Source organism: Dipteris shenzhenensis, chromosome 9 (assembly GCF_047967505.1).
Source record: "Dipteris shenzhenensis isolate YYH24624 ecotype China chromosome 9, Dip_SZ_1.0, whole genome shotgun sequence".
NCBI classification, from domain to species: domain Eukaryota; kingdom Viridiplantae; phylum Streptophyta; class Polypodiopsida; order Gleicheniales; family Dipteridaceae; genus Dipteris; species Dipteris shenzhenensis.
This window is the reverse complement of record NC_141604.1, coordinates 26307060-26325658: the sequence shown is the minus strand read 5'-3', so window position 1 is coordinate 26325658 and position 18599 is coordinate 26307060. Positions and strand designations below refer to the sequence as shown.

Genomic DNA, 18599 nt, shown 5'->3' with positions numbered 1-18599 from the left:
AACGGGGAGGAAGGTGAAGAAGTTGAGATCATACAGAGGTGGTGAGTTCACATCAAGTGAATTCAAAAGTTACTGCAAAAGTCATGGGATCAAGAGGCAGAAACCCCCGCCACATAGATCACAACAAAATGGAGTAGCAAAGCGCAAGATGCGCGTCATCTGCAAAATGGGTAGGAGTATGATGAAAGGGAAAGATTTGCCAAAGACTTTCTGGGCTGAAGCATGTAACACGACAGTTCACATTCTAAATCATAGCTACACGAGGGCTCTGAACGGGATGACTCCACTGCAAGCTTTTTCTAGTAAGAAACCTTCAGCTGCACATTTCAGAGTTTTTGGATGTGATTGTTTTGTGCATGTCCCTGATGCTAACCGGACCAAATGGAAACCGAAGAGTCGAAAGTGTATTTTCTTGGGCTACAGTGAAGAGGCGAAGGGTTACCGTCTCTATAATCTTGTTACCAAGAAGGTAAAAGTAAGTCCCGATGTGGTCTTCTCAAAACGGCCGCATCAATTGGAGGAGGATGCTTCCTTCCCAGACAACTAGGACCAGGATATCCATCAAGTACAACCACCAACAGCAGATCGAACTCCCCCAACGGTGCTTGGGAGGATTCAAGATAAAGAAGAGGAAGAAGAGCCTATAGAACCACAAGGGCAACGGCCATTCCTGAAGTGGGTAAAGCAGCTTTTAGACGGTAGAGAACCTCCAGCCATTGAGGAGGAACCATCCGAACACTGCCGGTCCAAGAGATTACAGAAGCAAAGAAGGGCGCAGGAACACTTGGTCAACTACGCTTTGATAACAGAGGTGATACGTGCTGAAGAACCCAAGTGTCTTGAAGAAGCACAAGGCGATGATAGGTGGATGGAGGCTATGCAGTCGGAGTATGGCTCCATAATGAAGAACAACACTTGGGACCTGGTGGATCGACCACCAAAAGACAAGGTAATTGGCACCAAGTGGGTGTACAAGACCAAGTACAAGTCCGACGGCACGTTGGATAAGTACAAGGCTCGGCTAAAGGCAAAAAGATTCGCATAGGTACATGGTTTTGATTATCAGGATACTTTTGCTCCCACAACTCGACTAACCACAATTCACAGTGTTTTGGCTTTAGCAGCATAGCATAGTTGGCCTGTGTCTCAGATGGATGTAAAATCTGCCTTTCTGAATGGAGATCTCAAGGAGGAGGTATACATGGAACAACCACCAGGTTTTGTGATCCCCGGTTCAGAACGTAAAGTCTGTAAACTAAAGAAGCCACTTTACGGGCTGAAACAGGCCCCACGAGCGCGGTACCAGTGGATTGATGCCTACTTTCTACAAAATGGGTTCAAGAGGAGCCCATCTGATGAAAATTTGTATATCTACAGAGAAGGAGGCAGGTGTATGTCCATGGTACTTTATGTGGATGACCTTGTCATAACAGGGAACCTTAAAGAGAAGATCTCGCAAACAAAGTAGTTGCTAGGAAGAGGGTTTGAAATGACAGACCTCGGACTGATGCATTTTTGTTTGGGGATTGAAGTTTGGCAAGAGCCAAAACAGATCTTCATCTCATAGCTGAAGTATGCTGGAGAGATACTGAAGGCATTTGGCATGGCTGAGTGCAAGACAGTTGGCATCCCTATGGAGGTTGATGTGAAACTCTCAAACGAGGATTCATCACCACTAGTGGACGAAGCGAAGTACAGAAGGCTTGTGGGCAGTTTGATTTACTTATGCAACACATGGCCGGACATTAGTTTTGCGACTGGTGTACTAAGCAGGTTTTCCAATAAGAACCATTGGAGGGCAGGGATGCGTGTGCTGAAATACATCAAAGGCACACTTGATTATGGCATCACCTATACCAAGGGCAACATCTTGACCGGATTCTGTGACTCGGATTGGGCAGGAGACGTGGATAGTAGGAGATCAGTGACACGTTACTGTTTCTCACTTGGATCTGGAGCTGTGTCATGGGTCAGCAAGAAGCAACCTACAGTTGCTCTTTCTTCTATCGAGGCTGCATGTTTTGCTTCTTGTGAGGCACTGTGGTTGAGGAGGATTTTAGGGGACATGGGTGCAGTGCAGAACGAACAAGCCAACGCAGTTATCATGTGACAATCAGAGTTGCATGGCAATTGCCAAGAACCTTGTGTTCCACGCTCGCACAAAACACATTGAGATTCAATACCACTTTGTACGCGAGCTCATCATGGATGGAGAGGTCGACTTGGTGTACTGTCCGACTACTGAGAATGCTGCGGACATCTTCACAAAGGCTCTTGGAAGAGACTTGTTGGAGAGGCATCTTCATCGACTTGGCATTGGGCCGAAAAAGTAAGTTCAGGGACATTGAGGGGGGGTGCTAGATATCAATGCTCCACTCTCGTGTAACTACGCAAGAACCAACTAACTCTACTTGTAAGCCCCCCATATGAGGAGAAGGCTTTTGAGTAGCTCGGTTATCCGGTAGGTCCTCGTTTGGACACTAGATGGGGGCCATGTGTGGCCTGATGGTTGGACAGCTTCAGATAGAGTTGGCACACTGCCAACTAGGCTACATGCAAGTGCGGGAAGGCATCCCATGACTGACCGCACTTAGGGTAGATGGAGCATTTCTCGAGGCAGCCCACTCTCGGGTTGCGGGGCCCATTTGGAGCCCCAGATGATCCACGATGGCTCTGGGCCAAACGGAGATCCGTAGGTTAGTTGCTCTATTTTGCGCCACGGTTCTAACGTGTGGTTGGTGGCCTATTTCGGGACCGACCTCCAGTCGGCCATTTTGGGGGGACTTGGTTGGTCTCCCAATTGGGTCTAACCGACTACGACTAGTGGCTATATAAGAGCAAGCCCATGAAGCCCATAATCATCACTAACTACAACAACCCGGATTCCTTAGCATCTAGCCTCCGTCCTCTACTATCTCCAGCACGCCATCGAAGCTTCTCACACAGGAGCGCACGGCTGGGAGGAAGCGCCATCTATTGTATCAGTTTCACAGTAATCAAATTTTTGATTCTCCATACTATCGAGATACTATCAGCTTTTCTCTCTTGCATACGAGATCCTGTTATCTGTTGAGCACAGACGTTGTATTGTTTTCTTACATGTATGTATGTATGTATGTATGCATGCATGCATGCGTGTCACTTGCCTATAGGCATCCATTTAACCCATTGCTAGCTCGATGGTCTAAGTTGCCAAATAAGGTCACGCTAATCATCAAACTGGTGGCTAGACTAGCTAATTCTCCTTGAATTGGTCTCATTTCACATGAATGCTATGTGCACCACGGTGGTATGTCGGTGGTCTATGTTATCAAAACGTTTTTCCACACACCTTAATAAATTATGTTGATGTTGCATGTCTTCTTAATGATATGTCCTTAGCCAGCTTTATGTTGGGAAGAGGTGAAACTAGCTAGGAATCAAGTGTAAAATTGACAAACTTTGAGTCACTCAAGAATGTCCATGAAATGATATTAAACAAGTTATTTTTAGGTGGTGTCAAGTGCTAGACAGTTGGTAGTGTCAAGAAATTTTGCTGCTAGTCAAAGTGGTAGTTGTAGATTATGTTGTCATGATGAAAATACGAATATCCATGTGATGATATGTTTTTTTCATTATTTTTTAGGGTGGTCAGGTGGCAAACAAGGGCATTGTAAAATCAATCAATGTGTTTGGCTAGAGGTCAATTGGGTAGGTTAGAAACAATGTTGTCACGATGATATTCCAAATGTCTACACAACAAAAAAAAATAAAAAATAAAAATAAATTTTAAGGGTGTTATGATTTTTAAAAGTTTGTACCACTATTGTCATGTCAAGTTCCTTCGATAAGGTAGCTCTAATGTGACCACTATTGACTCTGTGAGCATAATCGCTCTTGTGCTTGCATCAATTAATTAATTAATTGAATTTATTCATAAGAATCAATTATCCTAAGACAACTTAGATTAATTTCTTGATCGAGCGTCATAAATTTTGCATCAAACGCAACGAGGTAGAGAATATTTCTCTCCTTTATTTCATATTGAGATTACATCCAGATTCAAAAATTAGCTCGACAAAACTTTGATAAGTTTCACAACAGTTTCCAGCCTACTTTCTTGTTAAATCCGGATTTGCATTGGCGCTATACCTTTCACAAAACTCAAGCTCCATCTCCTAAATCGCTTTTACAAAACTAATGCCATAAGTTTCACACAACTCACGTAACCACAAATTTCACGAAAGTCAGCAAATATGTATTCCATCTCTTGGTCTGTTGTCGATCAAAAAAATAAACTCAAGTAGATGAGCACCAGGACTGTCAGAAGATAGTCTCGCACCAGCACTGCACGCTGGCTCCTTCCCATGCCGATGTTTCTCGATGGAATCAACACTTTCCACTAGACTTGCAGTCAGTCGACTCTTATTTACAAGGAGAACATTCTCATTTGCACTCAGTGGAGATGGTGTTATACCATAGTACCTTCGTGGATCAAGAACGCCCTTCAAGTGGTCGTCTAGTCTTGGATGGCTTGTTGCTGAATCACAACAAAAACATATCGCACTCACATCGCTAGATGTCAAAGCATATGGTGAAATCATCGACTTCCATAGGCACTGCATCCATTCCTTTTCCATGGTAAGGAATCACCTAGGTAGCAAACAAATAGTATTGTCTCGATTGTAGCATCTTCAGTAGGCATTTTCTCAAAGACATACCCAATCTGCAATGTATCTTGAACTTCTAAAACATAAACGAACGATAAAAAATATTTTCACTGCTTAAACACACTCGATTCTTGATCTCATCAGCATCATATCTGGTATACAACTCTATCCCCACTTGCAAGTTATAACTAACATTCTTAGATACTCGGTTCTTACCAAAGACATACCCAATCTGCAATGTAGCTTGAACTTCCAAAACATAAACGAACGATCAGAAATATCTGCTTAAACACACTCGGTTCTTGATCTCATCAGCACCGTTTTTGACATACAATTCTATCCTCGCTTGCAAGTCCTCAAAACTAACATTCTTAGATACGCTCTTGAAGTGAGGTTGCCCAAAGTCTTTTAAGCAGTATCCAAGCATCCCGACATGTGCATGTTGTGCTGCTTGAGAGCCCTGCACATGATCATACCACCTTTTGGCCTCTTGGCATCCAAACCTAGATATTTTTGAAAAGCAACCTATTCACACTTTTCATGCTTCTAGCAAAAATACAAATCCAACTGCAAATGAGACAATGCACCACCCCTTTCGACTGCACAAAATCGTGACATAAGCTTCCTCCAAGAACTTCTCTACATTCATGAGAGTATACTCACATCCACATCACCACCTTCAATTCCTATAGTCACACAACTCAAAAATCCTGGGATCTCCACCTTCCTTCATAGTCCTTGGCGACCTTTGCTTGCTCATGCAACACCAAGAATGAGCGTGATGTCCTTCCACAAAAGCTAAATCAGATCAACACCAAGAATCAAAGCGTGATGTCCTTCCACCAAGAAGTCATGCCCGCCATTACTTACTGTGTGATCCTCAGTCCATCACCCACAGTAATCGATGCTTCCTGCTTTGTCAAAATTTGCTTAGCTTGACCTTCATGATCCTCCTCCTTTTTTAGCAAACTGCAACTCCTGGCCATGCTCTTCAGCCTCATCACTGTGCTACACAATAAGTTCCATCCTCACCGTAGACAAACCTATATGCCGGATGCCATCGTGTGCATTTGCATTTGCAGTCATAGTCCAGACCACATCGTGGTGCATTGCATGCTCTTCTAATGCAGCTGAGTGGGTGTTTAAGAAGTGACGTGCTACCTTGCCATGTGGCATAGCATGCAATTACATCAATCCCCCCTCCCACTCAGCACAAATATTTTAATTAATTGCACAAAAACCAACTGGGGTCCCCTATTGTGATTTTTTTGGTGGTTTCAACTACATAAATAACGTAGCAATGTTCCTACCTAGCTACACAATAAATTTCAAACCACACTAACACGTAAAACATCAAAAAACAGCCCCAAACTGGCTCCTACAACTCCAAAACTAGCCACCTTTTGCTAGTTGCCAGAAAGAAATGCTAGTGCAAAACAAGTTAAGAATCATAAAGCTTGGCTGGAAAGAGCACGTAGGGTGCTTCAATGGTTTTCAATATCTATTTCAGATGACATGGTTATGCAAATTCGAACTGCAAAGTCTCCCAACAATGCATGGGATATCTTGATAAGATATTATGGCACAACTACAAGTGCCAGGAAAATTCAGCTGAAGCAAAAGTTCAACAATATGTCAAGGCGGGGTAGAGCAATACAGGAGTATGTGACTGAAATCAAAACCATAGATGATCAATTAGCTTCTCTTGATGCTTCTGTGGATGATGATGACATGGTTGTAGTCACTTTGAATGGACTTGGTCCTAAATATAAGTCTTTTAACACTTCCATTTTGGTGAGGCTAGATATGTCGGATTTCAATGAACTGGTTGCCCTTTTGATACATGAAGAAGTCAATCTTGGGCTGAATACTGATGCTAGTAGCTCTAGAAATAGAGATGTTGTTTTTTAGTCTAATTAGAGAGGTAGAGGTGGTAGAGGCAAGAGTGCCTCTCATGGTAGAGGTGATGTCAGATATACATAACAGGTTCAAGCCCATAATTGGAGCAATCAAAAGCAGCCTCATAGAGCAGGAGGATCTCTCCGAGGTAGGGGGAGATTTGGATCACGAGGTAGAGGGGATTGGCAGCCACCTCACCATGTGGATCAGCCCAATAAGGATAAGGTATGCCATTACTATGGGAAGATTGGCCATATTGCTAGGGATTGCTTCAAGAAGTAAGCGAATCAGAGAGGAAGGGCAGATCAGCAAGGTCATTTTGCTTCTTCAAGTCATACACATGACACACCCACAGACTAGTTGTTTGCTATGACATATGTACAAGATCATAAGCCTACTGATGGTGGCTTTGAGGATGTGTGGTACATAGATTCAGGAGCATCTAACCATATGACACCACATGGTGAGTGGTTTGAACAGATGACTCTTGGACTGCATGGATCTGTTTGCACCAGTGATGATACTCAGCATGACATTACTCATATGGGTGTTGTACCTTTGGCTATGCATGATGGCCAGACTAAGAAATTGATTGATGTGTTGCATGTGCCTTCTATCATGAAGAATTTGTTGTCTGTTGGGCAAATGGCTGAGCAAAACTTGCAGGTGCAGTTTAATAAGCATGGCTATTTCGTTGAAGAATTTGATAATGGCTATAAACTTATTGCAAAAGGGAAAAGACAAGGAAGAATGTTCATTTTAGATGCAGGCATACCGAAATTGAAGGCTACCATGTTCACCCATGGTACGGGTGTTGTTCAAGACTTGGAAATTTGGCACAAACACATTGGTCATATTAATATTCAAAAGCTAAAAAATATGTAGCATAAAGGCATTGTTGTTGGCTTACTAAAGTTTAAGTATAATGCTTTGGAGCACGTATGTCCTGCATGCCAATTTGGGAAGCAATCCAGGTTGCCATTTACTAGGCATATGCGGGAAAGTAATAGACCCTTGCAGTTGATTCACACTGATGTCTGGGGTCCAGCTCAGACTACCTCGATGGGAGGTTCACCATATTATGTCACATTTATTGATGATTTTAGTCGGTATACATGGTTGTATTTTTTGAAACATAAGGATGAGGTCCTGCCTACCTTCAAGCATTTCAAGCAACATGTTGAAAAGGAGTTTGGGTCATATATCACATGCTTGAAATCAGATAATGGAGGTGAATATCTCTCAAGTGAATTTGATGACTTCTTGGCCTATCATGGGATTAGACGGGAGCTTACATGCCCATATATACCATAGCAGAATGGAGTGGCTGCATGTAAGAATGGGGTGATTGGTTCGTCTGGTAGAGCCATGTTGAATGAAAAGAACTTGATTATTATTGGGCAGAAGCACTTGCAACTGCAGTGTATGTGCTGAATTGCACTCCTATTGCTAGCATTCATATGCTCACACCATATGAGAAATTGTATCGACAGAAGCTTGATGTCAGTCATTTAAAAGTGTTTAGTAGCTTGGCATATGTGCATATACCAGATGTGAAGAGGAGAAAATTAGATCCGAAGGCTAAAAAATGTGTGTTTATAGGCTATGCTCAAGACCGGAAAGGCTATAAGTGTTACAATCCCTCTACTAGGAAGACTTTGATCAGCTGCCATGATGTTATTTTTGATGAGATGGGATCTTGGTATGGAGAACCTGATATAGTGGTTCCACATCAAGCCTCTGATGCTCAGTTGAATGATGATACAAAATCAGCCACATACTACTTCTATTAAATTACGTAGCGCAGCAGCGGAACAGAAATTGAATAAAGAATAGAGAGTACACAACAAACTAGAGAGGAACAAACTTTTCCTTCAATACTGATGTAGTACAGATGATATCTCTATCCACCCATGCACTTGCACAGTGGAGCTTAGATGGTGATCTAGACAGATATTAGGTGAAGAGCTACTAGCTGGAAGATCTGATCTGATCTGAACTGATTTGATGCAATGGAATGGTTCGGTTGCCTCTAGTCGCGGGCGGTAGTCATATCAACGAAGTCGGTGGAGTCGACCAGTCAACCTAGCCGTGGAGCTGACCAGTCAACCTAGTTAGTGGAACGGACTAGTCATCCATGGAATATTCAAGGAATATTCCCCATACCATCGCCTCTGGGGCTCTCGCCCCTCAACCCCCACCAAAGGGGATGCTGGCCCCCCTAGGACCCCCCAGCTAGGGGCCAGCTAGGCCCCAGGCCTCAGGCCCCAGCAAGAATAAGGGGCTCCCACACAATCACCTTTCTACCATCAATGATCTCATTGATAGACCTCATCTGACATGCAAGTCAGGATCCATCTAGTGTCCTGAGTTCACACATGGCTTCTCCTCATATGGGGGCCTTACAACTTGAGCAGCTTGGACCAGTGGTGGTTACCAAGTGGGTGGGGCATCGAGCATATCTAACACCTCCCCTAAATGTCCACCCATAGGTGAACTACATTCTCGGCGAGTCTCTGAAGATGACCTTGAAGCTGATCCTTCTCTTTCTCTATTGGATAGTAGACCAATTCCACTATCCCACCATCCTCGATCAAATCACGCACATAGTGATATTGAATCTCTATATCTTTTGTGCGTGCATGAAACACTAGATTTTTAGCAATAGCCATGCAACTTTGATTGTCGCACCTTAGCACAGTTGCCTCATCCTCTTGCACTCCCATGTGCCATAAGATCCTCCTCAGCCACACTGCTTCACATGCAGCAAAACATGCTACCTTGTACTCATCCTCGGTGAAGACAATGCCACTATTGGTTGTTTCTTACTGATCCAAGAGAAGATACGTGAATCTAAACAGAAACAATATCCAAAAACTGCTGATTTCCTGGAATCAACATCTCCAGCCCAATTTGAGTCACAATGACCAGCCAAGGAAGTGTTCGTACCATAGGTGATGCCATAATCAAGAGTGCCCTTCACATATCTAAGCACCTGCATCCCTACATTCCAATGATTCTCCTGGGGCTTATTGGAGAACTTGCTCAAAATGCCAACAGCAAAACTGATGTCCGGTCTGGTGTTGCACAGATAGATGATACTGCCAACCAACTTCCTGTACCTCCTGATGTCTATTGGTGGTGAGGCATCCTCCATAGACAACCTCGCATTTACCTCCATAGGTGTAGCTATCTCCTTGCACTCGGACAACTGAAAAGCTTTTTTGATACAATTGTAAAGCTTGAGGATACTCTGAGAAGTAGTCCTCATCTACCCACTTACCATCAAGTGCCGAATAGTTCCTAAACTTGACAAGGTATCTACGGATCACCTTGCCTCTGGGTCCTTTGTTTTCTATATGATATATAATTTGTTCTGGTTGGAGAATCTCTTCCATCTCTTCCACCTTAAGTGGCTCTTCTTGAACTGAATCTGTGGGTTCTGGCCCTTGATAGACTCACATGAAAGCATATTTCTGTTGAGAGATGAAGATCGTGCCTGGCTCTTGCCAGAATTCAATCCCCAAATAGTAGTGCATCAAGCCTGTCATCTCAAACTTAGTGCTCAACGCCTTTCTTGTCTATTGGATCATGTCTTCATAGTCACCTGTAATAAGGAGATCATCCACATATAGAACAATAATAGCAGATTTTCCACCTTTCTTGTACACATACAAGTTAGCATCTGAGGCACATCTTTTGAATTTAATTTATGAAAGAATTTATCTATCCATTGGTACCATGCTCTTGAAGCCTGTTTCAGCCCATACAGAGCCTTCTTCAGCTTACATACCTTGTTCTCAAAATGGGGGGCCTCAAACCCAGGTGGCTGAGCCACGTACACCTCCTCCTTGAGGTCACCATTCAAGAATGCTGATTTAACATCCATTTGATAGACTGGCTACTTTTTATGAGCAGCCACTGATAGTAGTGTGCAAATAGTGGTCATTTTGGTAGTCGGAGCAAAAGATTCCTAAAAATCAAACCCTTCAACCTACAAAATTCCTTGTGCAACCAATTTGGCTTTGTACTTTTCCAAAGTCCCATCGACCTGGTACTTTACCTTCCAAACCCACTTGGTGCCAATAACCTTTCTGTTAGGTGGTCGATCTACTAGCTCCCAAGTTTCATTCTTCATGATGCTATCATATTCTACTTGCATAGCGTTTTCAATCTCATTCTGCAAGTGCTTCCTCCAAACTCGCAGGCTTCTTTACTTCTGCAATAATCTCAGCCATCAAGGCCATATTGACTATGTGAGCAAAAGCCCTCCTTTCCTCCTCGATTCTATGAGACTGCCGCCTAGGTCTCTCTGCATGTTGCTCAACAGACATAGGCATCTAGTTATCATGGTCATAGAGCTGCCTTACCCAACATGCCAATGGTTTTTTCAGTGGTGTAACAATAGGTTGGTGACTTATACCTTCATCATCTGATATTTCCTCCTCCTTTATAGCTCTTGGGATAGGTCCATAGTGAGTTACCTCTTTGCTTGATGATAAAGTGGAAGAGCTCTTCTCTACCTCCACTACATGTGGCTGCTCCCTGAACACCACATCGCGGCTCGCTATGATCTTCTTTGCCTCTTGGTCATACAAGTCATAGGCTTTCTTCTCATCACAATAGCCTAAGAAGATACATTTGGTGCTTTCTGGTTGTAGCTTGTTTCTCTCTTTGTTTGGTACATGCGCATAGCATTGACACCCAAATGTTCTGAAGTGGGAGATAGATGGCTTCTTACCGTTGTAAGCCTCATGTGGTGTTTTACCTTTGGGCGCCTTTGTATAGCTGTGATTAAGGATGTAAATCGTAGTATTGATAGCCTCAGCCCAAAAGTGGTTTGGCAGTCCAACACCTTTCAACATACACCTCCCCATCTCCATGGTGGTCTGCATTCGGCATTCAACAACCAAATTCTGCTGAGGCGTATGTGGTGTCATCGTTTGTCACTTGATCCCTTTGCTCTTGCAAAAATCTCCAAACTTTGTAGAAACAAACTCACCACCACCATCCGATCTGATTTTCTTCACTTTTCTCCTTGTTTCATTTTCAGCAAGCTGTAGACATTCTTTAAATTTACCGAAAGCTTGAGCCTTTTCACGAAGAAAGTACATCCACATCTTCCTACTACAGTCGTCAACAATCAATAAAAGATAGGAAGATCCCCCCAAGGCCTATGTAGGCATCTTACCGGACAAGTCAACATGCACCAACTTTAGAGGAGCATTTGCTCTATTCTTGCTTTCTTGTGGGAATTCCTTTCTCTGTTGCTTGCCCATCATGCAAGCTTCACATGGTTCTTTGATTTCTGCGACTGCAGGTAAGTGAGCAACCATACCTTGCTTCTGCATCTCCTTCAGCACTGCAAATCCGATGTGGCCGAATCTTTCATGCCAAAGTCTGCTTGTGCCCACTCCAGGAGGCTATAAGAGCACTTAGCTCATACAGGTTGTTCCTCCTTACTCCTGTGCCAACAAGGGGGTTTCCATTTTCCAAGCGAAAACCCCCGAGCGACGAGCGGACAAAAGGTAGGAGGGGTCAAAATATATAGGCTCAAGTCATTTTTGGGAAGAAAAAAAATCCAAATTATTTTAAGGAATATGTAAGTAAATATGAAATACTAATAAATAGATATAGATATAAATATACCTTTATATAATATACATATATAATGTCCAAGTGGTGACTTATTTTATCACTTTCAAAAATCCTTTCTTTTCCTTTCACCATTGGTTGGATCATAAAATTTTGAGCAAATATCCTCTTTATAGTTCCTCAGGATGACCTAAGAAAATAATATAATACTTTTTTAATAAACCCTCTAAGTGTATTTTTCTAGAGGAATATGGCTTGAAGAGCTTGCCCCCCAACCCTATTCCGCCGGCAGAATACCCTTGGAGAGCCTACGTAGAAGGGGTCATAACTTTTGCTCCTTATCTCAGATTGAGGAGCTGTAAAAAGGAAAAATGTTCAAAATTTCACGATCTATGCAATGGAAGGCTTAAAATTATGCTTTTGATAGTTATAAAAGATAAAAAGTAAAAATTTCAAGATGTATATGAGAGTTACTTCTCCCCAATTCATATTATGGTAGGAAGGAGTTCAATAGAGACCACATTTCCTTAAAAGTACTTAGGTTTGGAGAATTGGGAATATTTTGAAAACTCGTTCCTTGCCTTCCCATATTTGATAATGTATTAGAGATTAATTTATGATCGATTATAATGGCCTCAAGTATGAGGTTTCCAATATCTTTTTCCTACTCATCCAAGGAATATGGTATACATTGTTATATGAGAGCTTCAAATACGGGATTGATAAAGATTAGGGAAACTCTTTTAATTGATTTAATTACCATAATCCTCAAAAGAGAGTATGGTAAGGAGGTATTTATAGGAGTTTCTAAAGTGCTCACTATTTGTTCATATATAGATGATGTTTTCTAAAATGAGGGTTATAACGAAAAATAAGTAAGTATATGGTTCCATAAATGAGAAATTAAGAAAGAATTGTATATTCCTTTGAGAAATATACAAGCATGGTTGGTGTTAAAAATTATCGCTCGGACTTTTCTGCTCATAGATTTTTGCTCAGAAAGTGTGCACATCCCAACAACAAGATTGCCTGCTCTATCCAGACTTTTTGCTCCTGTCTTGTTGAACCTCACCCTCAGGGGGGTCACTATGTATAAACCCTCTATATCACGTGCGTTCAAGGACTATATTTAAAATCCCTTATCTGCAAAAATTTTCATTAATAAAATGTACCCCTTTTCTATACAAATCTGTAAATTTTTTCCAAAACTATTTTAAATAGTCCCTTATGTATATTTATTTCTGTAAATTTTAGAAATAAAAAATATCCTTCTGTTGAACTCATGTGATAGGGTTACATATGATGAGTGACCCCCCCGAGACCTCACCTCATGGTCAAGGTCAGTTATGGAAGCCACTGATAGCAAATTTCTCTTGATTTGTGGAACATACAGCACATTAGATAGTTTCTTAACATCTCCATTTAAAGAATCAAATGAAACCATACCTGTACCCTCAACAAGGCATTTTGCGTTATTACCAACCATCACGGTGATGGGTTCCTATAGAGGCGATATAGACCCTCCTTGCAGGTCATGCGACAGGAGGCGCCACTATCTAACACCCATGAATCAGTGGTTGAAGCTTCTTGAACTGAGGAACACTCTTCCTCAATGGCCAGAAATAGATCCAACTTTGCTTCCACTGTGTTAGCTATCTCTTTCCCCTTATCTGTCTTCTTTAGGGTACCATTGTTTTCATCTGCGTTCTTGACCCGGCAATCTGCAATCATATGGCCCTTCTTCTTGCAGTAGAAGCATTCTTCCTGAAACTTCTTCTTGCCACCCTTCTTTTTTTCACCACTAGTAGAGGACTCACCTTTGGTGGAGGAACCACCTTGGCCTTTCGCAGTGGCAGAGAATGCAACATCCCCATTGCTGCCTCCATCTCAAGCTTTAAGCCTCAATTCCTCCTCCATAAGTAAAGCAGAAAAGTCCTCCAATGACAATGGTTGGGGTCCCACCTGAGTGTTAAGTGCTGTTTCCAGTCAATCAGACCTTGGTGGACATATCCGAAGACACCATCGAGCTAGCTCTTCGCTAGTCTTTTGTATCCGAGCACCAGCCATCTGGTCATGCAGATTTTTGATTCCGGTTATGAACACCTCCGCTGTCTCTCCTTCATTAAACTTCTCAGCTGCGAGCTGATTCTCCAGGTTCTGGATCCTTGTCTGATTTTGTGCCTCATACCAACTCTTCAATATGTTCCAGGCCACAATTGCCTTAGATGTATGCTCAATCAAGGTCAAAACACTATCAGTAGTACTTATAACCAGGGCACACACAGCATCTGCATTGTTGCATTTCCAAGCTCATAGAAGGTCAGCATTAGGAGGTATCATACTCCTCGGATTTGCTGGATCAGGGGTTCCTTGTGGTTTTGGGTCAGCAGTCCCCAGTACTATCTCCAAAAGCTCATATGAATCCAGAATAGTAGTAATTTTAAACTTCCATAGAGTCTAGTTCATACCATCTAGCTTGCCTGGTGGGCAAATCCTCAACGCCTAGATTGTTGGTGCAGTAGCAGATGTTGAGCTCAAGCTGCTTCCTGTTGAGCTACTTCCTATTGCCATCACTCTATATGCTGTTAAAGCCCTCACCTCTCTTCTATTCTTTGATCCTTAGAGCCGCCTAGGCTCTAATACCATGTTAAATTACATGGCACAGTGGAACATAAACTGAATAAAGAATAGAGAGTACACAACAAACTGGAGAGGAACAAACTTTTCCTTTAATACTGATGTAGTACAGATGATGGCTCCATCCACCCGTGCGCTCCCACAGTGGACCTAAATGAAATAATACTTGCCTTCTAGATTGGTTTCAAGACTTCTTCATAGGCTTTGCAATTGTAAAGAACTCAGTATTTTGGTTCCAATATTCAATAATTTCCCAAATTTAGAACATATACTAGATTTGATGGAGCATAAGTAGGGGATAGAATAGAGTATTTCCAAAAATTTTGGAGATTAGATAGAATTTTTTGAGATTGACAGTTGTGCTTGGCTAGAAGGGGAGGCAAATAAGCTTTGACTATAAGGCCACTTGATACATCCATTAAGGATATTGTTGCAACTTAATAGGTCATTTGAAAACTTAATTTAGGGAAGAACACCATGAAATCAAAGAAAATATGAGAAATTGCATACTTTCAAGCGCCAAATATAGCACCACTTCAAGGAGTTTTGCTAAGCTTAGATGGCGATCTAGATAGATACTAGGTGAAGAGCTACTAGCTGGAAGATCTGATCTGATCTGAACTGATTTGATGCAATGGATTGGGGAGGCTGCCTCTTTATAGCTATGAGGGTGGTAGTCAAATCAACATAGTCGGTGCAGTCGACCAGTCGACCTAGTCGGTGGAGCCGACCAATCAACCTAGTCGGTGGAACTGACTAGTCGTCCATGGAATATTTAGGGAATATTTCCTATACCGTTGCCTCGGGGGCTCTCACCCCCAAACCCCCACTAAGGGGCCAATGGCCCCCCTAGTACCCCCCAACTGGGGGCTAACTAGCCCATAGGCCCCAGGCCCCCTTGGTACCCCCCAGCTAGGGGCTAATTGGCCCATAGGCCCCAGCAAGAATAAGGGGCTCCCACACAATCACCTTTCTACCATCAATGGTCTCATTGATAGACCTCATCTGACATGCAAGTTAGAATCCATCCAGTGTCTCGGGCTCACACATGGCTTCTCCTCATATGGGGGCCTTACAACTTGAGCACCTTGGACCACTGGTGGTTACTAGGAGGGTGGGGCATGCTGAGATATCGAGCTCCACTCGTGATATGGCAGGGTGACCGTTGTACATTTATGTCATTGACTTGTTAGCTACAGATGTGGTTGGTACGCCGCCCATTAATAATACTTGGGTGACAGCTATCTTTATGTACTCTAGTCTCACTCTAGTTAGTGGCTCAATTAGTATGCCATCTTAGTTAGCTGAGTTTGGTTTGAGACCCACATATAGGGCTCACCTATTCTTTTGTACTTAGAGTTCTTTTGGCTTTCACAACTAAGAAGAGGAAAACTATTTTCAGCCTCCACCTTTGTGTATATTGCCCCATTGTGTATGTGAGAAAGCTGCAAGTGAGACTCCTTCCTTCTCTCCCACTCTCTTCACATGATGGTATCAGAGCTCGGTTCATGGTAAGGAGCTCAAGAAAGCAAACCAAGTTCATGGTGTCCTAGTGAGAGGATCAGTGTTGCTTTCCTTTTTTTTCGAGTTTGGGAGCAAATCTCTGTAGGTAGCACAGCCGGAAAGTGCAAGAGTGCATTGTCTCAAATTGGGACGTGCTTCGTGGTGTGGTGAGAGGGCAGTACATGCTACGAGACAGGGCAAAGCACTAGGTGAAATTATTTTTTTGATTTGAGGTCATTTTTGGCCCCGTTTTGGTGGCAGAAGTTTTCCGCAAGCACTTAGAAAAGTGCCCTATTTTTACTATGCAACCACTGTTCTGCAGGTTGGTGAAAAGTTGTCACAAAAATTACATTGTATGCCTGTGCACAGAGATGTTGGGAGTGATAGAATCATTCTTATTGCTGTTGATGCATAATCGTCACTAAGAAGTGATTGTGTGGTCAAATACCACTTTTGTTAGTTTTGTAGATTTACCCTTGTGAGGCAGAAGTTGTTTTTTTTTGCAGTGATAGAATATTTTGCAGTGTTCTATAATGGCGTCTGATGCTCTTTCATAGATTGTCACTGAAAAGCTTGACAAGAATAACTTCCAAGCATGGATGTTTAGAATGATGAATTTCCTTAAGGGAAAAGGCTATTGGGAGTTCATTACTGGAGTTGAACAAGAACCAGTTATTCCTAATGTTCCCAATCAACAGGAGTTGCAGGCATTTAAAGGCTGGCATGAGAGAGCCAGAAAAGTTATGTACTGGCTGTCTATCAATATTTCAGATTCTATGATTGTGCATATTCAGGATGCAAGCATGCCGAAGGAGGCGTGGGATACTTTGACAAAAATGTATAGCACAAATATGCAAGCCAGGAAAATGTAGCTCAAGCAAGAGTTGCATAATGTGCAGAGAGAAAATATGAGCATCAATGACTACTACATGAAGGTGAAGAAGATTGCAGATGCACTTGCTTCTATTGGGTCACTAGTGGAAGATGATGATTTAGTTTCTATGACCTTGAATGGTCTACGAAAGGATTATGCACAATTCCGAACATCCGTTGTCGTCCGTGAGAATTTTCCTTATTTTGAGGAGTTGATTGCTCTTCTAATTTCTGAAGAGTAGAGAAATGGTGGTGCATCTTCTTCAAGAGGAACTTCAAAAGAAGCTGTCTTCTACTCAAATGCTGGAAGAGGTAGAGGCAGAGGTAGAGCAGGCCAATTTGGAGGCCATGGCAGAAATCAGAATATGCAGCAAATTCAAGAAAACTAGTCCTATGGAGGACGTGGTAATTTTAGAGGCAGGGGGAGCCAAAGAGGTCGCGGTGGACGGCAGAGAGGCAAAAATGCAAACAGCAATGTTGAATACTACTACTGTGGTAAAATGGGTCATATGGTTAAAGACTACTATAAAAAGTAGAATGACATCATGACTGGAAAATTGCAGCAAGGCAATTATGCATCCTCTAGTAGACAGGGTGATGACAGAAATGAGCATCTTTTTATGGTGTAGTACATGACCAATTCTATGACAAGTGCAGAAGAAAGCAATGATGTGTGGTATGTTGACTCAGGTGCATCAAACCACATGACAGGTCATGCAGAATGGATGCAGGATGCAAGGAAAATGGAAAGACTAGGATTTTTGGAGACTGGTGATGATACTACACATCCTATTGCGCAGATTGGTAAAATTCCTTTGTCTTTACTACATATCCTATTGTGCAAATTGGTAAAATTCCTTTGTCTCTGTAGGATGGAAAAAAGAAATACCTGTCTGATGTATTTCATGTCCCGAATATCACCAAGAACCTGATTTTTGTTGGTCAAATGGTTGAGCAGAGCTTGCAGGTCAGATTTAATCCTCATGGATGCTTTCTTGAGGATATGAAAAATAAAGGTTGCTTGATAGCAAAAGGGAAGAAGAAGGGCAGGATGTTTACGTTGGATGCAAACATGCCTGAATTGAGTATAGCAATGTTTGTACATGGGACCAGTGTAGTTGCAGATATTGATATCTGGCATAAACGCATTGGTCATGTTGTTGCAGGCCCAAAATATTGTTGTAGGATTGCCTAAGTTCAAGGTTACAGAAATGCATAAGGTATATGAATCTTGTCAATTTGGAAAACAGGCAAGGAAACCATTTCCTAGACATGTTCAAGAGAGTATGAGGCCATTGGAATTAATCCACTCTGATGTGTGGACTACTAAAGCTGCATCTATTGGAGGCTATCATTATTTTGTCACTTTTATTGATGACTACAACAAAAAAGTTTGGGTGTATTTTATGAAAAAGAAAAGTGAAGTGTTTGGGCATTTCAAAG

General features: G+C 42.3%; 1 protein-coding gene across 1 annotated transcript; it reads left to right on the top strand.

The window, feature by feature from the left end:
• The first annotated feature begins 6998 nt into the window (after window positions 1-6998).
• Window positions 6999-7433, top strand: LOC147898441 (uncharacterized). Its single transcript, XM_087379166.1, has one exon. It carries the CDS (start codon window positions 6999-7001, stop codon window positions 7431-7433), a length of 435 nt encoding a protein of 144 aa, XP_087235292.1.
• The last annotated feature ends 11166 nt before the right edge of the window (window positions 7434-18599 follow it).

Coding starts and splice junctions, on each gene's coding strand:
- LOC147898441 (XM_087379166.1), top strand. CDS start 6,999: ATGACACCACATGGTGAGTGGTTTGAACAGATGACTCTTGGACTGCAT.